Source organism: Physeter macrocephalus, chromosome 4, assembly GCF_002837175.3.
Source record: "Physeter macrocephalus isolate SW-GA chromosome 4, ASM283717v5, whole genome shotgun sequence".
NCBI classification, from domain to species: Eukaryota; Metazoa; Chordata; class Mammalia; order Artiodactyla; family Physeteridae; genus Physeter; species Physeter macrocephalus.
Genome location: NC_041217.1, coordinates 75,002,421 through 75,028,401, shown reverse-complemented (window position 1 = coordinate 75,028,401; position 25,981 = coordinate 75,002,421). Strand labels below are relative to the sequence as shown.

Below are 25,981 nucleotides of genomic sequence, written 5' to 3'. Positions count from 1 at the left end.
TTATTTATTTGGCTGCACCGGGTCTTAGTTACAGCATGCGGGATCTTCATTGCTGCGTGCAGGATCTTCGTTGCGGCATACAGGACCTTTTAGTTGTGGCACGTAGGATATTTAGTTGTGGCATGTGAGCTCTTAGTTGTGACATGTGGGATCTAGTTCTCCGACCAGGGATCAAACCTGGGCCCCCTGTGCTGGGAGCATGGAGTCTTAACCACTGGACCACCAGGGAAGTCCTGAGAACTTTTAAGATCTGTTTTCTTAGAACTTTCAAATATATAATACAGTGTTATTAACTATAGTCACCATGCTGTACATTACATCCCCAGGATTTATTTATTTTATAACTAGAATTTTGTATCTTTTGATCTCCTTCACCCATTCTGGCATTCTCCCCCTCCCTTCCCCTAGAAACTACCAATCTGTTCTCTGTATCTATGATTTTGGAATTTTTTGTTTTTGTTTTACATTCCACATATAAGTGAGATCATATAGTATTTGTCTTTCTCTGACTTTTTTTTTTTTATAGATTTATGTGGGCATTCAGCCTCACTTATTTATTTTATTTTTTAAAAAGTATTTATTTATTTATTTGGTTGTGCCGGGTCTTTGTTGCAGCAGGCAGGCTCCTTAGTTGCAGCAGGTGGGTTCCTTAGTTGCGGCTCGCAGGCTCCTTAGTTGTGGCAGGCAGGCTCCTTAGTTGCAGCTCAAGGGCTCCTTAGTTGCAGCATGTAACTCTTAGTTGTGGCATGCATGTGGGATCTAGTTCCCTGACCAGGGATTGAACCCAGGCTCCCTGCATTGGGAGCACAGAGTCTTCACCACTGTACCACAAGGGAAGTCCCTCTGTCTGACTTACTTCACTTAGCATAATGCCCTCAAGGTACATCCAGGTTGTCATGAATGGCAAGATTTCCTGTTTTTTATGGTTGAATAATATTCTGTTGTATGTATATGTGTGCATATATGTATGTGTATATACATATACCACATTTTCTTTATCCATTCATCCATAATTGATATTTAAGTTGCTTCCATGTCTTGGCTATTATAAATAATGCTGCAGTGAACATGGGGTGCATATTTCTTTTCAATTCTACTCAGAAGTAGAATTACTAGATTATACGGTAGCTGTAATTTTAAGTTTTTGAGAAACCCCTATACTGTTTTCTTTTTTTTTTAATTAAAAATTTTTTTTTTAATTTATTTTTTGGGCTACATTGGGTCTTCATTGCTGCACGTGGGCTTTCTCTAGTTGCGGTGAGTGGGGGCTACTTTTCGTTGCAGTGCGTGGACTTCTCATTGCAGTGGCTTCTCATTGCAGAGCACGGGCGGGCTCTAGGCGCGCGGGCTTCAGTAGTTGTGGCATGCAGGCTCAGTAATTGTGGCTCACAGGCTGTAGAGCACAGGCTCAGTAGTTGTGGCACATGGGCTTAGGTGCTCCGCGGCATGTGGGATCTTCCCAGACCAGGGATTAAACACATGTCCCCTGCATTGGCAGGCGGGTTCTCAACCACTGCACCACCAGGGAAGTCCTATAGTGTTTCTGTAGTGACTGGGCCAATTTACATTTTCACTAACAGTGCACAAGGGTTCCCTTTTCTCTATATCCTCACCAACAGTTGTTATTTTTGGTCTTTTTTATATTAGCCATCTTAACAAATGTGGAGTGATATCACACTATGGTTTTGATTTGCATTTCCTTGATGATTAGTGATGTTGAGCACGTTTTCATATGTCTTTTGGCCATTTGTATGTCTTCTTTAGAAAAATGTCTATTCAGATCCTCAGCCCATTGATTTTCTGTTACATTCCTGGGATAAATTTTACTTGATCAAGGTGAATAATCATTTTATTATGCTGTTGGATTCAATTTGCTAATATTTTATTAAGAATTTTGCATCATGGGGCTTCCCTGGTGGTGCAGTGGTTGAGAGTCCGCCTGCTGATGCAGGGGACACAGATTCGTGCCCCGGTCCGGGAGGATCCCACATGCCGCAGAGCGGCTAGGCCCGTGAGCCATGGCCGCTGAGCCTGCGCGTCCGGAGCCTGTTCTCTGCAACGGGAGAGGCCACAACAGTGAGAGGCCCACGTACCGCAAAAAAAAAAAGAATTTTGCATCTATATTCATAAGACTTATTGGCCTGTAACTTTCTTTTCTTGTGATGTATTTTTTTTAATTTATTAATTATTTATTTTTGGCTGCATTGGGTCTTTGTTGCTGTGCGCGGGCTTTCTCTAGTTACGTCGAGTGGGGGCTACTCTTTGTTGCGATTCACAGGCTTCTCATTGCGGTGGCTTCTCGTTGTGCAGCATGGGCTCTAGGTGCACAGGCTTCAGTAGTTGTGGCACACGGACTCGGTAGTTGTGGCTCATGAGCTGGGCTTCGTTGCTCTGCGGCACGTGGGATCTTCCCGGACCAGGGCTCGAACCCGTGTCCCCTGCAGTGACAGGCAGATTCTTAACCACTGTGCCACCAGTGAAGTCCTCTTGTGATGTCTTTATCTGGCTTTAATATCAGGATAATCCTTGCCTCACAGAATGAGTTAGGAGGTGTTCCCTCTTCAGTTTTTTGGAAGACTTTGAGAAGGATTTGGGTTAATTCTGGTTTTAATGTTAGGTAGAATTCACTGATGAAGCCATCTGGTCCAGGACTTTTCTTTTTGGGGAGGTTTTTGTTTACTGATTTCATCTTTTTACTTGCTATAAATCTGTTGGAATTTTCTATTTCTTCATCAGTCAGTTTAGATAATTTGAGTGTTTCAGGGAATTTGTCCATTTCCCTGAAGAAATTTGTCCATTTCTTCTAGGTTATGTAATTTGTTGGCTTACCGTTATTCATAGTATTCTCTTATAATCCTTTTTTTAATCTCTGCAAGGTCAGTTGTAATGTCCTCACTTTAATTTCTCATTTTAGTTGTTTGTATCTTTTCTCTTTTTCTTTGGCAGTCTACCTAAAGGTTTGTGAATTTTGTTGATCTTTTCAAAAAACCAACTCTTTGTTTCTTTGGTCTTCTTTGTTGTTTTTCTGATCTCTCTTTTTGTTCATCTCTTCTCTAATCTTTATTTCGTTCCTTCTGTTAGCTTTGGGTTTACTTTGCTCTTCTTTTTCTAGTCTATTAAAGTGTAAAGTTAGGTGATTGATTTGAGACTTACTTTTTAAACTTAGGCATTTACAGCTATAAATTTCCCTCTGAGCACTGCTTTCACTATATCCCATACATTTTAGTGCATTGTGTTTTCATCCATTTCTAAGTATTTTCTAATTTCCCTTGTAATGTCTTCTTTGACCCATTGGTTGTTTAAGCTTGTTTAATTTACACTTATAGGCAAATTTTCATTTTCCTTCTTATACTTATTTCTAATTTCATCCCATTGTGGTCAGAGAAGATACTTTGTATGTATCTTTTGAAATCTATTGAGATTTATTTTATGGCCTAACAAGTGGTCTGTCCTGGAGATGTGCCATGTACACTTGAGAAGAATGTGTATTCTGCTGTTAGGTGGAGTGTTCTGTGTATGTCTGTTAGGCTTAGTGAGTTTATTGTGTTGTTGAAATCTTCTATTTTTAAATTACTTTCTGTCTACTTGATCTAAGCCTCATTGAAAGTGGGGTGTTATAAAACTGTCTACTTCTGACTGTTCTGCCCATTTTGCTTCATATATTTTGAGTCTGTTCTTAGGAGTGTAAATATTTATACTTGTTATATCTTCTTGTTGTACTGAACCTTTTATTAATATATAATGTCTTTCTCTGTCTCTCTTACCTTATATGATTTTAAATCTATTTTGTCCAAAATTAGTGTAGCCACCCCTGCTGTCTTTTGGTTACTATTTGAATGGAATATCTTTTTCCATCCATTCACTTTCAACCTATCTGTGTCCTTTGATCTAAAGTGAATCTCTCATAGATAGCATATAATTGGATCATGTTTTTTAACCCATTCTGCTAATTTTTTTCTTATTATTAAATAGTTTAATCCATTTACATTTAAAGTAATTACTGATAAGGAGACAGTCAATTCTGCCATTTTGCTATTTGTTTCCTTTTTTTTTTAATTAATTAATTTTTTAATTTATTTTATTTTTGGCTGCATTTGGTCTTCATTGCTGCACACAGGCTTTCTTTAGTTGTGGCAAGCAGGGGCTACTCTTCATTGTGGCGTGCGAGCTTCTCATTGCAGTGGCTTCTCTTGTGGAGCACGGGCTCTAGACCCACGGGCTTCAGTAGTTGTGGCACACGGGCTCAGTAGTTGTGGCTTGCAGGCTCTAGAGTGCAGGCTCAGTAGTTGTGGCACATGGGCTTAGTTGCTCCACGGCATGTGGGATCTTCCTGAACCAGGGCTTGAACCCATGTCTCCTGCATTGGCAGGCTGATTCTTAACCACTGCGTCACCAGGGAAGCCCCAGCTATTTGTTTTCTATTACTATATGGCCTATAGATTTTTTTTTTTTTTTTTTTTTTTTTTTTTTTGTGGTACACGGGCCTCTCACTGCTGTGGTCTCTCCCGTTGCGGAGCACAGGCTCCGGATGCACAGGCTCAGTGGCCATGGCTCACGGGCCCAGCTGCTCCACGGCATGTGGGATCTTCCCGGACCAGGGCACGAACCCGTGTCCCCTGCATCGGCAGGCAGATTCTCAACCGCTGCGCCACCAGGGAAGCCCTGGCCTATAGATTTTTGTCCTCACTTCCTGCATTACTGTCTTGCTTTGTTTGGTTTATTTTTTGTAGTGAAACATTTTGATTCCCCTCTCATTTTCTTTTGTGTATATTCTATAGACATTTTTGTTATTGTACCATTACATTTAACATCCTAAAGTTAATGACAACCTAATTTGAATTTATACCAACTTAACTTCAATAACACAAAAACTGTTCCACTCTGTCTGGTTTGATGTCACAGATTATACCTTTATAAATTTTGTGACCAATAATATAGATTAATAATTGTTTTTAAATGCATTTGTCTTTTAAAGTATATAGAAAATTTTAAATGGAGTTATGAAACACAATTAGCTTTTATGGTTGTCCATGTATTTAGCCTTTATTGGATATCTTTATTTCTTCATACTGCTTCAAGTTACTTCTAGCTTCCCTTCATTTCAACCTGCAGCACTCCTTTTTAGCATTTCTTGCAGGGCAAGTCTAGTGGTAACAAACTTCCTCAGTTTTTGTTTATCTGGGAAAGTCTTAATTTCACTTTTGAAGGACACTTTCTGGATATAGGATTCTCAGGTGACAGATTTTTTTTCTTTCAGCTCTTTGAATATATCAGCCCACTGTCTTCTAGCCTCCAAAGTTTCTGATGAGAAGTCTGGTGATAATCTTATTGAAGACACCTTGTGTGTGACAACTCACTTCCCTCTTCCTGCTTTCAAGATTCTTTATCTTTGTAAACTACATACAGTGCTGGCGAGGGTGTGGATAAAAAGGAACCCTCCTACACCGTTGGTAGGATTGCAAATTGGTGCAGCCACTATGGAGAACAGTATGGCGTTTCCTTAAAAAACTAAAAATAGAGTTACCATACAATCCATCAATCACATTCCTGGGCATATATCTGAGAAAACTCTAATTCAAAAACATACATGCACCCCAATGTTCATAGCAGCACTATTTACAATAGCCAAGACATGGAAGCAACCTAAGTGTCCCTCAACAGCTGATGAATGGATAAAGAAGATGTGGTATATATACACAATGGAACATTACTCAGCCATAAAAAAGAATGAAATAATGCCATCTGCATCAACATGGATGGACCTAGAGATTATCATATTAAGTGAAGTAACTCAGACAGAGAAAGACAAATATCATATGATATCACTTATATGTAGAATCTAAAAAAAAAATGATACAAATGAACTATTTATAAAACAGAAATAGACTCAGACATAGAAAACAAACTTATGGTTACCAAAGTGGATAGCAGAGGCAGGGTGTGGGGGAGATAAATTAGGAGTTTGGGATTAACATATACACACCATTATATATAAAATAGATAAACAACAAGGACCTACTGTATAGCACAGGGAACTATATTCAATATATCATAATAACCTATAATGGAAAAAAATCTTATAATAACCTATAATGGAAAAGAATCTGAAAAAAGAATACAGGTACATACATGTAACTGAATCACTGTGCTCTATACCTGAAACTAACACAACATTGTAAATTAACTATACTTCAATTTAAAAAATGGTTAAGAAAAAGATTATTTATCTTTGGCTTTCAATAGTTTGATTATGATGTGTCTCAGATGGATGTTTTAGTTAACATTGAGCTCATTAATCTTCTTAGATTTGTAGATTCGTGTCTTTCATGAAATTTGGAAAGTTTTCAGCCATTATTTTTTCAAATATTTTTTTTGCCCTTTTTTCTCTCTCTTCTCCTCTGGGATTCCTACAATGAAAATATTTGTCCATTTGGTGGTGTCTCAGAGGTCCCTTAGGGCTCCATTCACTTTTTTTGCTGTTGTTCCCCAGACTTTATTACTTCAGTTGTCCTATCTTCATATTTGCTAATTCTTTCTTCTGCCTGCTTAAATCTGTTTTTGAACCCATATAGTGTATTCTTCATTTTAGTTATTGTATTTAAGCTCCAGACTTTCTTTTTGGTTCCTTTTTATAATTTCTAACTCTTTATTGGTATTCTAATTTTGTTCATACATCATTTTCCTGTCTTTGCCCATGTCTTCCTTTAGCTATTTGCTAAAGGAAGCATCATAAAGGAACAGCTCTAAGACAGTTGTTTTCAAGTCTTTGTCTAGTAAACTTGACACCTGGACTTCCTCAAGTGCAAATTATGTCATTTTCTTTTTTTCCTTTTAATGGGCCATACCTTTCTCTTTCTCTATATGCCTTGTGATTTTTGTTGTTGTTGAAAACTGGACATTTAATCTTATAATGTGGTAACTCTGGAAATCAGATTTTCCCCATCCCCCAGGCTTTGCTGTTTTTGTTTTTGTTTTTTCCTGAGGTTACACCTTTTCTTGAGCAAGCACAGTGGCTTTCGAAAATACTGTGTACATGTAGTTGTTTTTGAATGTTAAAAAAAAAAAAAGCTTCTTTTTTAAATCCCCTGGAAGCTGCTTCAGCTGGTGTGAATTGGGACAATGGCAGCCTTTAGCTGCATGTCAGCCATTAGAAGCTGCAATCCATAATCAGAACACTGATTGTGATATTTCAGAGACAAGGTCCTTATTGCCCACCCTGACTCAATCAAGCTACACCAAAACAACAGATTGCTCTCCCCACAGCTGCCTATCATAGGGCTGGGGGCTGAGTAGTCACTACTGCACTGAAGGCTGAAATTGACTGATTAACCATAATTTGCCAGCCTAACCTTTCTCTGGAACCTACAAGTGTTCACAGAAACTCCAGAGTTCCAAAGATAGTTGTTTCAGATAGATTCTACTAGTATAATTATTGTCTAGGTGGAGAGATGAGTTTCTGGTGTTTGTTACTCTGCCATTGTCCCAGATGTAATATCTCAGTGATTAACATTTTAAAGACCCTTATTGGGCTTCCCTGGTGGCACCATGGTTAAGAATCCACCTGCCAATGCAGGGGACATGGGTTTGAGCCCTGGTCTGGGAAGATCCCACATGCCATGGAGAAACTAATCCCATGAGCCACAAGTACTGAGCCTGAGCTCTAGAGCCTGCCAGCCACAACTACTGAGCCCACGTGCTGCAACTACTTAAGCCCTCACGCCTAGAGCCCATGCTCCATAGCAGAGAAGACACTGCAATGAGAAGCCCGTGCACCGCAACAAAGAGTAGCCCCCACTTGCTGCAACTAGAGGAAGCCTGTGCACAGCAACAAAGACCCAACTCAGCCATTAATTAATTAATTAATTTTTAAAAAACACCCTTATCAACTATACCCAGTTTTTCTTTAGGGCCCACTTCAAATATTATTTTTGTGTCCCTACTGTCACCTCATTCTAGATTGTAAATTTTTTGAGGACAGAAATAGGGACTGTTTTTCAAAGTGGCTATACTGTTTTACATTCCCACCCACCAGTGTGTGAGAGTTTCAATTCCTCCACATCCTCATCAATACTTGTTATTATCTGTCTTTGTAATTTTATTTTAGCCATCCTAGTGAGTATATAGTGGTATAGCATTGTGATTTTTATTTGCAATCCCCTAATGACTAATGATGTTGAGCATGTTTATATGTGTTTATTGGCCATTTGTATATCTTCTTTGGAGAATTGTCTATTCAGATCCTTTGCCCATTTTTTTTTTTCTTTTTTTTTTTGTGGTACGCGGGCCTCTCACTGTTGTGGCCTCTCCCATTGCAGAGCACGGGCTCCGGAAGCACAGGCTCAGTGGCCATGGCTCACAGGCCTAGCCGCTCCACAGCATGTGGGATCCTCCCAGACCAGGGCACGAACCCGTGTCCCCTGCATCAGCAGGCAGACTCACAACCACTGCGCCACCAGGGAAGCCCCCCTTTGCCCATTTTTAAATTGGATTTGCTTTTTACTATTGAGTTGTACTGTTAAAATATGTTCTAAATACAAATCTTTTCAGATACATGATTTGCAAAATTTTTCTCCCATTTTGTGGGTTGTCTTTTCAGTTTCTTGATTGTGTCGTTTGAAGCATAAAAGTTTTTGATTTTGATACATTTCAACTAATCTTTTTTTACTTTTGTTGCTTGTAATTTTGTTATAATATCTAAGAAACCATTACCTAACCCAACATCATAAAAATTTATTCCCATATTTTCTTCTAGGAGTTATATAGCTTTAGCTCTTTCATTTGTGTCTATTATCCTTTTTGAGATTAATTGTTGTATATGATGTGAGGTAGGGCTCTAATGTCATTCTTTTGCATGAGAATATATATACAGTTGTCCTACCGCTATTGTTAAAAAGACTGTTTCCCCCATGAATTGTCATGGTACCATTGGCAGAAATCATTTGACCATAAATGTATGGGTTTATTTCTGGACTCTTCCACTGATCTATATGTCTGTCATTATGCCAGTACCACACTTCTCGATTGTTGTAGCTTTGTAGTAATTTTGAAATCAGGAAGTGTGAGTCTTCCAACTCTGTTCTTTTTCAGGATTATTTTGGCCATTCTGGGTCCTTTGCATTTCCATATGAATTTTGGGATCAGCTTGTCAATTTCTGCAATAAAGCAAGCTAGGATTTTGATAGCGATTGTGTTGAATCTGTAAATCAATTTGGGGAATAGTGATATCTTAATAATAGTAAGTCTTCCAATACATGAACATGGGATAACTTTTCATTTATTTAGATCTTCCTTAATTTCAACAATTTTTTTTTTTTTTTTTTGTGGTATGCGGGCCTCCCTCTGTTGTGGCCTCTCCCGTTGCGGAGCACAGGCTCCGGACGCGCAGGCTCAGCGGCCACGGCTCACGGGCCCAGCTGCTCCGTGGCATGTGGGATCCTCCCAGACCGGGGCGCGAACCCTGTTCCCCTGCATCGGCAGGCGGACGCGCAACCACTGCGCCACCAGGGAAGCCCTCAACAATATTTTGGAATTTTCAGTATACATGTCTTGTACTTCTTTTGTTAAATTTATTCCTAAGTATTTTCTTTTTGATGCTCTTCGCCACCAGGGAAGCCCCCCTTTGCCCATTTTTAAATTGGATTTGCTTTTTACTATTGAGTTGTACTGTTAAAATATGTTCTAAATACAAATCTTTTCAGATACATGATTTGCAAAATTTTTCTCCCATTTTGTGGGTTGTCTTTTCAGTTTCTTGATTGTGTCGTTTGAAGCATAAAAGTTTTTGATTTTGATACATTTCAACTAATCTTTTTTTACTTTTGTTGCTTGTAATTTTGTTATAATATCTAAGAAACCATTACCTAACCCAACATCATAAAAATTTATTCCCATATTTTCTTCTAGGAGTTATATAGCTTTAGCTCTTTCATTTGTGTCTATTATCCTTTTTGAGATTAATTGTTGTATATGATGTGAGGTAGGGCTCTAATGTCATTCTTTTGCATGAGAATATATATACAGTTGTCCTACCGCTATTGTTAAAAAGACTGTTTCCCCCATGAATTGTCATGGTACCATTGGCAGAAATCATTTGACCATAAATGTATGGGTTTATTTCTGGACTCTTCCACTGATCTATATGTCTGTCATTATGCCAGTACCACACTTCTCGATTGTTGTAGCTTTGTAGTAATTTTGAAATCAGGAAGTGTGAGTCTTCCAACTCTGTTCTTTTTCAGGATTATTTTGGCCATTCTGGGTCCTTTGCATTTCCATATGAATTTTGGGATCAGCTTGTCAATTTCTGCAATAAAGCAAGCTAGGATTTTGATAGCGATTGTGTTGAATCTGTAAATCAATTTGGGGAATAGTGATATCTTAATAATAGTAAGTCTTCCAATACATGAACATGGGATAACTTTTCATTTATTTAGATCTTCCTTAATTTCAACAATTTTTTTTTTTTTTTTTTGTGGTATGCGGGCCTCCCTCTGTTGTGGCCTCTCCCGTTGCGGAGCACAGGCTCCGGACGCGCAGGCTCAGCGGCCACGGCTCACGGGCCCAGCTGCTCCGTGGCATGTGGGATCCTCCCAGACCGGGGCGCGAACCCTGTTCCCCTGCATCGGCAGGCGGACGCGCAACCACTGCGCCACCAGGGAAGCCCTCAACAATATTTTGGAATTTTCAGTATACATGTCTTGTACTTCTTTTGTTAAATTTATTCCTAAGTATTTTCTTTTTGATGCTCTTGTAAATGTAGTTGTTTTCTTAATTTCTTTTTCAGGTTGTTCATTGCTAATATATAGAAATTAAGTTAATTTTTGAGTATTAATCTTGTATCCTGAAACCTTGCTGTACTTATTAGCTGTAATACTTTTAAAGCAGATTTCTTAGATTTTTCTGTACACAAGATCATGTCATCTGAAAATAAAAATAGTTTAACTTGTTCCTGTCTAATCTGGATGCCTTTTATTTCTTTTTCTTATCTAATTACCCTGGCTGGAACCTTCAGTACAGTGGTGAATAGGAGTGATGAGAATGACTTCCTTGTCTTATCCCTGATCTTAGAAGGACAACATTCAGTCTTTCCCCATTAAGTATTATGCTAGCTGTACGTTTTTCACAAATTCCCTCTATCAAGTTGAGAAAGTTTCTGTCTATTCCTAGCTTGTGGAGTGTTTTTATCATGTAAGGGTGTTGGATTTTATCAAATGCTTTTTTGTGTGTCTATTGGGATGATCACTTCGTTTTTGCTTTTTATTCTATTGACATGACATATTACTTGATTTTTATATTTTAAAGCAACCTTGCATTTCTGGTTTAAGTGCCCCCGATCATATTACATAGTTTAGGAGGGTTTTTTGTTTCTTTTATTTTATTTATTTATTTATTTTTGGCTGCATTGGGTCTTTGTTGCTGCATGTGGGCTTTCTCTAGTTGTGGTGAGCAGGGGATGCTCTTCATTGCAGTGCGTGGGCTTCTCATTGCTGTGGATTCTCTTGTTGCGGAGCATGGGCTCTAGGTGAGCAGGCTTCAGTAGTTGTGGCACGCGGGCTCAGTAGTTGTGGCTCATGGGCTCTAGAGCGCAGGCTCAGTAGTTGTGGCATACGGGCTTAGTTGCTCCACAGCATGTGGGATCTTCCCAGACCAGGGCATGAACCTGTGTCCCTGCATTGGCAGGTGGATTCTTAACCACTATGCCACCAGGGAAGTCCTGCTTTTTTTGTTTTTTGTTTGTTTTTTCCTTCAGTCTCGCCACGCAGCTTTCAGGATCTTAGTTCCCTGACCAGGGATTGAACCCACACCCTTGGCAGTGAAATCACAGAGTCCTAATCACTGGACCACCAGGAAATTCCCTACATAGTGTTTATTATATGTTGCTAGATTTGTTTCCTAGTATTTTGTTGAGCATTTTTATACCTATATTCATAAAGGATATTGGTCTATAGTTTTCTTGTGAAGTCTTTGTCTCCTTTTACTATCAGAGTAATACTTACTGTGTAGACTAAGGAAGTATTCCCTCCTCTTCCTCTTCTTTTTTTTTAAGCATTTGTGAAGGATTGGCATTAATTCTTCATTAATGTTTGGTAGAATTACCAGTAAAGCCATCTTGACCACACTTTTCTTTGTGGGAAGTTTTAAAGTTACTATTCAATTTATTTACTTGTTATATATATATTCAAATTCTTTCTTGTTGAGTTGGTTTAGGTAATTTGTGTATTTCAAAGAATTTGTCCATTCTTCTAGGTTGTCTAATTTGTTGGCATCCTGTTTTACATAATATTTCCTTATAATCCTTTTTATTTTTGTAAGGTCAGTAGTGATGTCTCCTCTTTCATTCCTAATTTTAGTAATTTAGAGTCTTCTCTCTTTTTTCCTTGGTCACTCTAGGTTTGTCCTTTTTTTAATCTTTTCATTGAACCAAGTTTTGATTTTATTGATTTTCTCTGTTTCCTCTCTAATCTTTATTATTTCCTTTCTCCTGCTTGCTTTGGGTTTAGTATGATCTTCTTTTTCTAGTTTTTTAAGATAGAATGTTAGGTTATTGATTTGACATCTCCTTTCCTAATATAGCATTTGGATCATAAATTTCCCTCTTCGTACTGCTTTAAGCTGCATCCCATAAGTTTTGGTATGTTGTGGGGTTTCTTTCATTCAACTCAAAAGTATTTTTTAAATTTTCCTTGTGATTTCTTCTTTGACTCATTGGTTATTTCAGATTGTGTTGTTTAATTTCCACATATTTTTTAATTTCCCAAATTTCCATCTGTTATTAATTTCTAGTTTAATTCCATTGTGATTGGATAGCATACTTTGTATGTTTTCAGTCCTTTTAAATTTATTAAGGCTTGTTTTATGGCCTAGCATATGGTCTATCCTGGAGAATGTTTCATGTGTACTTGAGAAGAATGTACATTCTACTGTTATAGGGTAGAATATTCTATAGATGTCTTCTTAGGTCTAGTTGGTTTATAGTGTTGTTCAAGGCTTCTATTTATTTTTCCCATAGGTGAGACCTGGAACCCTTTCAAATTACAGTACCAGCTGAGAAATGTAAGAGAGAGAATTGCAAAGAACCTAGTAGAGAAGGGTATTCTAACCACTGAGAAGCAGAATTTCCTCCTATTTGACATGACTACTCACCCAGTGACCAATACAACAGAGAAGCAGCGACTAGTGAAAAAGCTTCAAGACAGTGTCCTAGAGCGGTGGGTAAATGACCCTCAGCGTATGGACAAGCGAACACTAGCACTACTGGTGCTAGCCCACTCCTCTGATGTGCTAGAGAATGTCTTCTCCTCTCTGACAGATGACAAGTATGATGTGGCAATGAATCGGGCCAAGGACCTAGTGGAACTGGACCCTGAGTTAGAGGGGACAAAGCACAGTGCCACAGAGATGATCTGGGCTGTGCTGGCAGCCTTCAATAAATCCTAAAGCCAGCAGGTGGGTTTCTCCTTTTCCCTTGCTGGCCAGTGACTGTCAGAGACACCATCACCAAGCTTTGTGTGATGAGATGTTTTCCATCATGTTTTTTCCTTCTCTTGAATCAAACTCGTTATTTGGGGAGAGCAACTTCAAGGCTCCTGTATAGACCTTGACTATTATAAGCAGACTTTATTTTTCCCTATACTTCCACTCCAGAGGTGAATAAACTGGGTGAACCAACACACAACCAATAAATAAAAATTTTCTCTCATTTCTTGGTTTACTTCCATCTAGTGTGCTTTTGCACTAGCAGGAATATCTAAGTGAGATTTGGATTTCTCTAGCCACAGAATGTGAATGAGATATAGAGCAAACCATTTATCATATTTTTAAAATTTTATTTTCCATTTTAAATATATGTTTTCAGTCTGTCTCTCAGGCTCTGCTAAGTAATGTAGCTTGTTGAAGTAACCATCTCTTTGAATAAGGGGCAATGGAAACAAAACTAATTTTTGGAGCATATGGTCTCTGGGATATAAATGCATGTCCCGCTAGTGGTTTTCTCATTTTTCCTTTTCTAACCTAATGAGAATATTCCAAATGTGATTACCTGGTTCTCACAGTCCTAGAACCAGAAATATATTCTCTACTCTCTCTCAGCATTATCCTACTCAATCATTCATTAGAACAGAAGTCTAAATGAAAAAAAAGTATCAACCACCTCCTTCAAGCAGTCATCAATACAATTTGCAAAGGGAGGTGGCATCAGAATTTCCACTCTTTAGCACATGACTATCCTGATTCCTCCTGACTACTTTAAATGTCCCTACTCTGATTGAATTTAGGGAGTTGTAAATTTCAATTGCAGAATAGCAGCATCCTGAGTCCAGACAATGTATCTAAACTCTGGATCTTCTTGTTCCCTATTTTGGCTTCCTACATAAATTGATAGATTCTGTCTATATTTAAGGGTTCTGGAGGTAGTTTTATCTATATTTAATCCAGATACCCTTGTAGTCATTAGTCTTGTCTCAACACAACCATCTGTCTAACCAAATTGCTAAAACATTTTTTAATTCAGTAGTGAATGCAAACAGAAGCTTATTAAGAAAAATCCTGTTTAGAAGGGCAATTTGATCTTAAAAGCATCCTGATATAAAGTCCAGTATTGGGGAATATAAAGAGGACAGGCACCAAACTGTGCTAATGTCAAGCATTTGTTGTTATGCTGATACTTTTAATGGATCTTGCCTCTTGACAACTACAGAGAAACCGGCTATCAAAGGGCTAATACGGATGATCCAGACCTGATATAAAATCTTCCTGATCAGAAGTAATTAAATGAATGATTGTAACTTTCATCTTCTCCCCTAAACCTGTCTAGCTCCGTAAAATTCCCCAACTCAATTAACTTTCTTTTTTCACTTTAGGTATCACTTAGGTGACTAGAGATATAAATTTTAAAGTGAAACAAATTCTTAAATATGAAGCTGAGTAGAGCTTCAGTCTGGCTCTCTAAAAGTATAAAAACCAGTCCCTGGTTGTCTCTACCTGACTTAGTTTTTTCTTTCCATATGAAAACAATTCGGCATGAATTGAAACCAGGTTTTCCTGTGGAAAGTTTCAGCTTGATTGGGAGAGTAGAAGTTGAGTTGAGTTCTTTCTAGCAACTCTTGGTCAGTGTTTATTTTTATATTGTATCTCAATAAGATGAAGATGTCTTCAGTTTGAATCTGCATAATGTTCATTGCAAAACACCTTTTCATTTAATGCATATGGCCTTCACATTTCTGTATAATAAAGATCAATTATTGTCTCTGGTATCTCTGTGCAGTTTTACAACTTCAGTTATTTTAACTGGAAATAAGAACTTTTCACACAAGGCCAGTAGCACTCCCCGTTTACACTAGGATACCAGCCTCTGTTTCATCCTGTGTGGAAAATTAGGGATACACAAATATTATAATTGTAACATATATATACTGGAGGGCAGGGCACGTTAAGTCTAACCTGAACACCAGCTAATGTAAAGTCCGAATAGTGTCTCCATCTCGAGCAAAATGTTACCCAATTACACCATTATTACCATGAAGAGAATGAGTATATTCTGTCTTATTTCTACTTGCACAGGGCACCTGAACTTACTGAAGAGCTGAAAGTCTTAGGTTCCAAGTGTAGGTAACATACCTAACTATAACAGAGTTAACAACGTGTGAAAAGAAAGATAATTGAGCTTGTAATTGGCTTATTGTTCTTCACTTCTTTTATAATGTCTACAGTATAAAGGACAATAAGAAATGTATTTACTAGGATTGTTTATACTTGTTATTTTTATTTCAGAAAAAGTATTGTTTTCCCATAAGTCCTCCTTTGTAACAGTGTTTCTCAAAATGTGGTGCATCAAAATAACCTTTGTGGGGGTGAGTACTTTGCCAAAATACAGGTTCCTAGTAAATCAGTCTCTGGGGTTGGGGGCTTAGGAAGCTGCATTTTAAACATAGTCTCTAAAAGTTTACACGTTAAAATTTGGGAACACTGCTTTATATTTTATTGCCTATAATTCATTCATCCAAAAAATATTGAGTACTTACAAATTCAATGGCACTTGCTAGATGTGACAATAAAAAATTGTGTAGGACACAATTTCGGCCCCCAAGAACTCACATTTAAGTGGGCAAATACGATACTTTGTGATAAATGCTCATATGGAAGTATAAACTTAATTTTTAGAAGCACAAAGAAGTAGCATTCTTCCAGGGAACATTAGGAAAGACTTAGAAGGGTCTTTATAACTTAGAAGAGTCTAAATAACTTAGAAGTTATTTATTATAGTGGCTTTCATGTATTGAGTACTTTTCTTGTGAGGTACTATTCTAACCACTTCATATATTTTTCTCATTTAGTCCTCAACACTAAAAAACCATAGAAAATTATATTAAAGAAAATTCAGAGAGGTAGTGAGGCTTGCCTAAGGACATTGTGCCGAGCTTGAGTTCAAACACAGGCTTTTAACCACTACTCTCTCCTGCCTTCATTTAAGCTCAATCTTGAAGAATCTTCTCAGGTTGAAAAGGAAGAGCCAAGGCTATGCTGGGCTAGGGAAACAAAATACAGAATGTACAAAGTAATTTGTTATGTGCTAGAATTTCATGAATGTGTGTGCTTTTCACATATCTCTATCTCTCAAGAGATTTTTCTAAGAGAATATATTCAAGTTGTAGACTAAAGAAGGGTTTTTGAAACTAGCAAACTATCTGCTTTTGTTTACCTTCATTTATTCCTTCTCTGATGCTTTTCTTATATAAAACTTTTCTGGCATATCATTTTCCTTCTCCCTTAACTTCTTTTAACACTTCTTACAGGGCAAGTGTGCTGGACATAAATTCCCTCAGTTTTTAACTGAAAGTATTTATCCTTCACTTTTGAAGGATAATTTTACTGGATATAGAATTCTAGATTCCTGGGTGGTTTTTTGTTTTTGTTTTACAGTACTTTTTTATTTTTTATTTTTTTAAATATGTATTTATTTATTTGGCTGTGCCGGGTGTTCCTTGTGGCATGCCAGATGAGGGATCTTTAGTTGCAGCATGCAGGATCTAGTTCCCTGACCAGGGATCGAACCCAGGCCCCCTGCATTGGAAGTGCAGAATCTTAACCACTGGACCACCAGGGAAGTCCCCAACACTTTAAATATTTCACTGTACTCTCTTCTTGCATGAGTGTTTTCTGATATCAAATTTTAACAAAACTGGGCTTCCCCGGGGGCGCAGTGGTTGAGAATCTGCCTGCCAATGCAGGGGACACGGGTTCGAGCCCTGGTCTGGGAAGATCCCACGTGCCGCGGAGCAACTAAGCCCGTGAGCCACAACTACTGAGCCTGCGCGTCTGGAGCCTGTGCTCCGCAACAAGAGAAGCCGCGATAGTGAGAGGCCCGTGCACCGCGATGAAGAGTGGCCCCCGCTTGCCCCAACTAGAGAAAGCCCTCGCACAGAAACGAAGACTCAACACAGCCAAAAATAAATAAATAAATAAATTAATTAATTTTAAAAAATTTTAACAAAACTATAAAGAGAATTCTAATTGAAAGATTTTTAAAATGTTCTTTTCCTTTTCCATACAGCTAAAATGCACAGATTATATATTCATATAATTTCTAAGAATGTGTTTTACTCCCTAAAGAATAAAAATAATTGCTGTAATGCTGAAATAAGTTAAGTAGAATGGATTTTTTATATTTTCCTATTACCTATTACATGTGTACATGAATCTTTGTTCCTGTGTCCCCAGTTCTTCTCAAGGCCTTGGTCTGCCTTCCTTTTCTCCTCAGTGAGTTCCAGGTGTGTACATAATTTAGAAAGAGACAGACTAGACATGACTTCTTACTGATAAGTGAAAAAGGGAGCCATCCCTCCCAGAAAGCAATAAAATTCTCTTGGAATGCAAGTCAGAAAAGCAAGCGTCACTTCCTGGCAGAAATCTTTTTCTAGCAGCCCAACTCACTGCTGTTAGTTTTTCTTTATATTCCAGATTGTAAAAAAGTAGATTCAATTTGGGTGGAAGGTGGGGAGCAAATACTCCATAAGAACTCTTCAAATAGACGTGTTTTGTGTAGATTTTTGTTCCCTGACTATCAATACTCTGCCCACCACTTTGTTTTTCTCAACTAAGTGAACATCCCCAAGAATAATAGCATATTTTATCTGAACTTACTTTAGAAACTCAGCTAGGAATCTAGAGGCTTCTGCCCCGTCAGAAGGACTGCTTGACCAAATCGCCATGTTTCTGCCACATATGCAAGCCCAATAGATGTACGTTATTCTCCTGATTTGATGGGAAAAAATTCAAAGCCAAAGTTTTTCTCATATTTCAGAGATGCTGAGATCCCACTCCCAATCTAAAGATGAGTACTTCTTCAAAGATTTCTGGACATTTAAAGCCATAATACAACACCTCAAAATACTTATGGGTTAGCCTTAATAATTTTTTTAAAAAACTTTTTCCCCCCGCTCTGTCACCCCAGCCTTTCTTGAACTCACAAGTGGAGGCCAGAAGGCTCTTAGATAACTTAGTTTAAACTGATTTATATTAAACTAAATTGGATTCCTTTCATTTGAGAGCAGGGAGGAAGAGATGTTTATGATCAAAGAGGGGAAGATTAGAGAAGGTAACAGAATAGTTAACTAGATTCTTAACATTATGAACATTTAAAAGACTGAACAAATATTTTTTATTTTAAAATGTTCATGTTTTAAAAATTAGATGACTTAATTCAGTCTTTCACTTCTCTCCTCCATCTTACTCTTCACATTAGATACTTTTTAAAACTTTTATGGAATCATAACCAGAGAAAAATGCTTAAATCAAAATAAATAAAAATGTACGACTCAGTAATGAATAGTGAGCATTCCTATGTAACCAGCACCCCAGTCAAGAAACAAAACATTACCAGCTCCCCAAAAGCCCCCTTCATGCCCTCTCCCAGTCACTATATCCGTCCTTCAAGCTAACTACAATCCTGACTCAATACAATAGATTGGTTTTGCTTTTGAACGTTATATAAATGAAATCATCCAATACATATTTTTTGTGACGGTTGATTATTTTATTTTGAACATTTGGGTTGTTCTAGTTTGGAGCAATTATAAATAGAGCTGCTGTGAATACTTGTTTTGGTGAACATGAGAATGCATTTCAGTTGGATATATGTACCTAGGAGTGGAATTGCTGGGCTATAGGGTTTGAATTACATTTAGCTTTAGTATATAGTGCCACCAGTTTTCCGAAGTATGGTTGTACCAATTTACACTCCCACCAACCATACTACAGAGCTTTAAAATTGTCAAATCATAAATTTGGGGCACATAACTGGGCTGAACACAAATCTGAATAAATGAAGGCCACTGTAAATTCCTGTGACAATGCTTTAATTTATGGAAACAACTTCTCTGGTGGGCTTCAGTGGGTCTCTGTACACCCTGAAAATATGTACAATATTTTTGCATGCATGCATGTGTGTATACATGCACTTTGAGGAGAGAAGAAACACAGGTTGTATTAGATTCTCAAAGATCAGATTTCCCATACTTTGGAAAACTGGTGGCTGTGTATACTAAAGCTAAACATAATCCAATCCTTCACACACACACACACACACACACACACACACACACACACACACATTAAGAATGATTGCTTTATGGGAGCCCAGCAATCAAGAAGCTATTTGCTTGCTATTAGCAAACTGTTCTACGTTGGTTATGGTGCATTGACATAGACAGTCTGAATAGGCAGGTTTCCTGTGGTTAACAGAGAAGGATTAGCACCCTTGACGACTTAATTTTCCTTTATTTTTAGCAGGTTAAAATTCTTGATTAAAATAGCTTCATAATGTTTTGATAACTACATATTTTGATAACTATTTTTATAACAGCTTTATTGATATAAAATGTACATACCATATAACATACCTACTTAAAGTGAATAATTTGATGGTTTTTTAGTATATTCACAGCATCATGCTATCACCACAATCAATTTTAGAACATGTCATCACCCTAGAAAAAAACACATACCCCTTAGCAGTCATTCCCCATTTCCCTCAGTCCTAGGCAAACACTAATGTACTTTCTGTCTCTGCAGATTTGCCTATTCTGGACATTTCATATAAATGGAATCATACAATATGTGTCTTTTGTGACTGCTTCTTTCACTTAGCATAATGTTTTCAAGGTTCATCCATGTTGTAGTAGGTATCAGTGCTTCATTTATTTTTATTGGCAAATAATATTACACTGTATAGAAATACCACATTTTTGGACTTCCCTGGTGGCCCAGTGGTTGAGACTCCATGCCTCCACTGCAGGGGGCATGGGTTCAATCCCTGGTCGGGGAAGTTCCACAGTCCATGTGATGCCTCCAAAAAAAAAAGTGCTCTCCTCACCAGTGTGTCAAAAAACAAATAAAGCAATGTGGATATTAAAAGAAAACTCTTTTTAAAAAAAGAAATACCACATTTTAAATGATGTCTTTAGAGAATACAATGTGTCCAAAACAAAATCTATATTTCTTCTCCTAAACCTCCTGCTTTCATATTTCCCCATATTAGTAAATGGTGCCATCGTTCACTTAGCTGCTCGGGCCAAAAGCTTTGAAGTTATCCTGGATTCTCATAACAGCAAATTCTGTTGGTTGTACCTTCAAAACTCCACATCCAGCCATTTCAACCTTTTCTGTAGCTACTACCTCCTAGTCCAAACCACTGTCATCTCTCCTAATTGGTGTCCTACTGCTGCTTCCACTTCAATGCAGTGTACGGCAGAGGTGAGATATTTATGAGAAGAGAGTCTTTTCTGTTCTCAGGGGGAAAATCATTTTAAAAACTTTGAAATGGGCAAAAACATTATTGGGTATTGTCTAGAGGAGTCTTTGGCATAATCGATCTATGGCTTTCATTGTCTTTGAACTATTTTACAATTTGTAAATTGAGAAAACTGATGGCAGTGCAAATGATTCTTATACATAGAAAGACAAATGAATTTTGCCCAGTGAGATACAATTTCCACCCTGTGAAAAAGATAACTCCAAACATAATATTTTATGCCCTGTAGATATTGGCCAATTTTATATCTATTAGCAATTTCAGCATTCTTAATTGCCTATATATGTGTCTGTCTTCAGATTCTCTTTTGAACCAGTTTAACATCTTACTAGTTCCCTCATTTGTATGAGTTATGATTTTACTTTTTTGAAAATTATCTTTAACACTGTGTTATTCTGATCATTTAGCTACTTTTCTTAGGCTACACTTAAGGCCAGCCCTAAGAGTATACATTTCTAAAAGAGACAAGGAGAGTATTGAGCTTGGTTAATTCCCTGGTATTCTCAGTCTGGCCCATCAGAGAGTGCTAATGGCATGTGTCTTAAACCCAGATATTTCTGCAGCTTTCTGGCCACGCTGTGCGGCATGTGGGATCTTAGTTCCCCGACCAGGGATCGACGAGGGATGGAACCTGTGCCCCTGCATTGGAAGCACGGAGTCTTATCCAGTGGACCACCAGGGAAGTCCACAGTTTCACTTTTTATATTCTTTTTTTTTTAAACTTATTTATTTATTTATTTTTGGCTGCTTTGGGTCTTCGTTGCTGCACGCGGGCTTTCTGTGAGCAGGGGCTACCCTTCGTTGTGGTGCGCGCGGGCTTCTCATTGCGGTGGCTTCTCTTGTTGCAGAGCACGGGCTCTAGGTGCGTGGGCTTCAGTAGTTGTGGCTTGCGGGCTCTAGAGTGCCGGCTCAGTAGTTGTGGCACAGGGGCTTAGTTGCTCCGCGGCATGTGGGACCCTCCTGGACCAGGGATCGAACCTGTGTCCCCTGCATTGGCAGGCAGATTCCTATCCACTGAGCCACCAGGGAAGCCCTTATATTCTTTTTATATTCCATTCTTCTGTAGAACCTTACTTAAGCACTGATGAATTTTACAGTGTTATTCTAAGATATCTCATCTCTCATACTCTGAAAAGATTTAGGTCTTCCCCTGAAAATTTCAAACATAAACAAGAAAAAAGACCAACAGACTAGGAATAAACAAGAAGTTCAGGTCCTCTTCTCTCCTCACTTTCCCCCCTCCAATCTGCTCTTCTCCCTGTATTTGCTTTTTGGTAAATGGCACCACCATTTACTCAGGAATTTGGGATTCATCCTTAATTCTCCATCACCTTCATTCCCTACATCCAATATCATTTGTCTCTTCAGCTTCTCTTCATTCACACGGCCCTGCCTTTGATCAGGCCTTTCAAGTCTTGCCTGGATTACTGCAATCCTGGAGTCTCCCTCTCCACTTCAGTCCAATCTCCACATGGCTACTGTTGTCAAAAAACCTTGGCTCTCTGTGCACCGATGCCGAACAGAAATACGGAGATAGAGATTTTGAAGGATAAGGCTTTGAAGGCTTTATTCCTCTGCCATGCAAAGGGAAGACAGAGCAGGCTAGCGCCTCAAGAACTGTGCCCCCCTCCCTGGGGAACTGAGAGAGGTTATATAGCCAGGGCTCCTAGTCTATGGTAAGTGATAAGGCTCTAGTAATGAAGCTCTTGTATTCTTCTTCTTCCTGCATTAGTTCAAAACAGTCACAGCTGGCTCAGGCAAGCCCGGTAATTGGGTCCGTTTGTCTCTGGGTTATTGGCCTGCAACCTTCTTTCTGAAATGCTAACGCTACAAGGGGTGATTTGCTACAGGGGAGTGCAGGGTGTAATTCACATAGTGTTAAGGAGTGATAGGTTGGCTTCATGAAGTACAAATCTAGTTACGGACACTATAGATTAGTAACAATTAAAATAAAACTAGGAGTGATTGACTCTTTCAGGCCAGTTTGTTTCTTCTCTAGTCTGTTCACTGTTCCCTTGTTTTCTTTTTTTTTTTAATTAATTAATTAATTAATTAATTAATCTGGCTGCATCGGGTCTTAGTTATGGCGCACGGGCTCTTTGTTGCAGCATGCGGGCTCCAGAGCGAGCAGGCTCAGTAGTTGCGGCACACGGGCTTAGTTGCTCCGCGGCATGTGGGATCTTAGTTCCCAGGCCAGGGATCAGACCCGTGTCCCCTGCATCGGAAGGCAGATTCTCAACCACTGGACCACCAGGGAAGTCCCCTCTTGTTTTCTTTGTTTATCAGAAAAGTCTCATTTCTCTTCTTGCTGCAACACTACCACAGTTATATCTTTCCAAATCCCAAGTCTAACAATACCATTTCCCTGCTTGAAATCAGAGGTTCCCCCTTTGTCTTCATGAAACTCCAACACTTTAGCATGACTTACAAGTCTCCCCAGGACCCCAGCAACCTGAACAGTGTCATGTCTTGCTGCTCCACGGGGGTTCCAAATCAGCCTTATTTGCAGTCTCTCCTTAGGGAGTTTTTAAAAGTATAGATTTCCAGGCCCCAGCCCAGAGATGCTGATTCAACTGGGGTGAAAGAGGGCTGAGGAAATCTGTATTTTTATAAAGTTCCCTGGGAACTTCTAATCAACTGAGTCTGAGAACGAAGGATCCAGAACATGGAGTTTCTTATGGCTCTATGTCTTTTCACATGAGGCTCCTTCTGCTTGAAAAGGGCTTCTCCACACTCCCCTTTTTTTTTTACCTTGAGTATTCCTATACTTCCTTAAATGTCATCTCCTCCAAGAAGCTGCTTTTAATAGTCTTTGCTGGTATAAACCGTCTTCATCTCTTATCTTCTTACTCATCTGTAAACAGCTTGAAGGCAGGGACTGACCTTTATCTTTGCATCCATCCATGGTGCCTGAAATCGAGCAGGAACTTGCAGGGCCTTCTCAGGGACAGATCCCACTGTGTCCCGCACCTCTTGTTTATAGAAAAGCTTTAGCCTCCTAGGCCTTCCCCAAGTTCCAAAGAGCAAATTTAATCAAGAAAAGTGAGAAATGCAGAAACAAAGGAAATCAGTCGAGCAAGACAAAATAATAGTTTAGCCATAAAATAAAGTCAAGGGCTGTAGATAATATCCTGAGCCATATCCTTGAGTTCTTTTTCAGATGCTAAAATCCCCACCAGGCAGAGAAAGTTAACTGCATGCTGACCACCAGCACACAGACCCCAGACCAGTTGGAACCAGAAGATTGATGACTGAGATTCACAAAACATCACCCCGTTACCTCACCATCACCAATTAGAGAACTGTGTAGGAGCTGATCACACAACTTCTGACCCTCTCCCTCACACTGGCCTTAAAACTCTTTTCTGAAAGCCATGGGGGGTAGGGAGGTTTGGGTCCTTTGAACACTAACTACCCATTCTCCTGTGTGGTGCCGTGCAATAAACACTGTACTTTTCTTCATCACAACCCAGTGTCAGTATATAGGCTTTGCTGTGCATCCCAAGCACACCAGACCCAAGTTTTGTTCGTTAACATGCCCAGCACAATACATAACACATAATGAGTGCTCAATGAAATTTGTTGGATGAAAGAGGAGTCTTGCTGGGCTAGCAGGATCTCACTCCCTCTAGAAACTCTTGCTATAGATACTTTCTCCTCAGTCAGGGGTCAGTCATCCTCTAAACTTTTATAAGATAGGGTGGTCCTCTAAATTGTCTTCCTTTCCTCCCCCCTCCTGCTAATCTCCAACTTTCCTATCCATCCTCATAGTCCCAGTTTAGGTTCTCTAACATCTAAAACATTCCTTGACCAGCTCAGCCAGAAATGATCTTTGAAACACTTATAAATACAACTCATTTGGTAAGTGTCATACATTACCTAATATTATAGTTACTTCCACACAATGTGGTACCTTATATACTTAAATACACGTGTTGGTGACCTATAGCTCATTCCAACATATGGGTCGCAGACACCCTGTCCTAACCACCTTCCCTATCATGCTCTGGAACTTCAAATTTTGTGACTTCACATTTGCTTGATTGTATCAACAGTGACTACTATAGCCATATCTGGCACCAATTATAATTATTATAGGCTAGAGCTCATCATAACCTACAATGTCTCCACCTTCCCAGATACAAACTGAAATTTCCCTCTCACTGCAACTTCCTGTTCATCTGCCTCTCAGTCATTCCCACCAAATCTGAGCTTCATCTGTCTCATAACCAGTTCTTCAACTCTTTTCTACTCCTCCCAGTTCATCAATCTCATTGTCTTTCCTAAAGAGCCTAGATGCCACAGTCAGCTATTTCAACAAACTGGCAAACCATTCTAGACTTCTTCATTGTCCTCCCCCCACTGTTCCTTCTTTACCAGTCCTTCATCCTGGTTAATTAACTCAGGCTGTCTGTTTTCTCCATCCCAAGGCAGCCAGGAGTTACTGACCAAAGTCACAAAGCCATGCTGATTAGGACTACTACACATTCACTCTTATCTAATCTCAGGTAGATCTTTCTTGCTGTTTTGCATCATTGCCATTTTCTATAGCACAGTTTCTACCCCATTTTTCCTAGATCCTCTATCCCACCCATCTTCCTTTTTATTCTCAAAAGATTAACCTCAGAAAAGCAAGACCATTCAATATGACTTCTCTAAATGTTTAGCCACCTCAAAATCTCTCTGTACATTTCCCTTCCCTTTCTTCCTTTTCAGTGGCCAAAGCCAACCTGTCTGCCTCTCTCCCTCCTGATCTAATGATCTCCTCTGAGACTTTAACTTTTTTTTTAATTGAAGTATAGTTGATTTACCATGTTGTGTTAGTTTCAGGTATACAGCAGAATGATTCAGTTATGCACGTGTGTGTGTGTGTATGTATATATATATATATATATATATTCTTTTCAGATTCTTTTCCCTTATAGGTTATTACAAACTATTGAGTATAGTTCCCTGTGCTATACAGTAGGTCCTTGTTGGTTATCTATTTTGTACATAGTAGTGTGTATATGTTAGTCCCAAACTCCTAATGTATCCCTCCCCCCTCTTTCCTCTTTGGTAACCGTAAGTTTGTTTTCTATGAGACTTTATTTATCTCCTCTTTAAAGTAGTTAATTATATTTTTAGTTTTTCTCTCAATTAGCCCTTCCCCTTTTCTAAAACTTGCTTAAATCT

At 38.7% G+C, this 25,981-nt stretch overlaps 1 protein-coding gene and 1 non-coding gene across 3 annotated transcripts in view; one reads left to right on the top strand and one right to left on the bottom strand.

The window, feature by feature from the left end:
* Positions 1 to 13,948, top strand: part of GOLPH3L (golgi phosphoprotein 3 like) — a 51,267-nt gene extending 37,319 nt beyond the window's left edge. For both annotated transcript variants that reach the window (XM_007122299.3, XM_007122300.4), the window contains one exon: positions 13,010 to 13,948. In XM_007122299.3, coding sequence (XP_007122361.1) covers positions 13,010 to 13,437 — 428 coding nt within the window. In that variant the 3' untranslated portion in view covers positions 13,438 to 13,948. The remainder of the gene's footprint in view (positions 1 to 13,009) is intronic.
* Positions 13,949 to 17,028: 3,080 nt separating this feature from the next.
* TRNAG-UCC (transfer RNA glycine (anticodon UCC)) lies at positions 17,029 to 17,101 on the bottom strand. Its single transcript has one exon. It is a non-coding gene; the product is annotated as a tRNA-Gly (tRNA).
* Between the last annotated feature and the right edge of the window lie 8,880 nt (positions 17,102 to 25,981).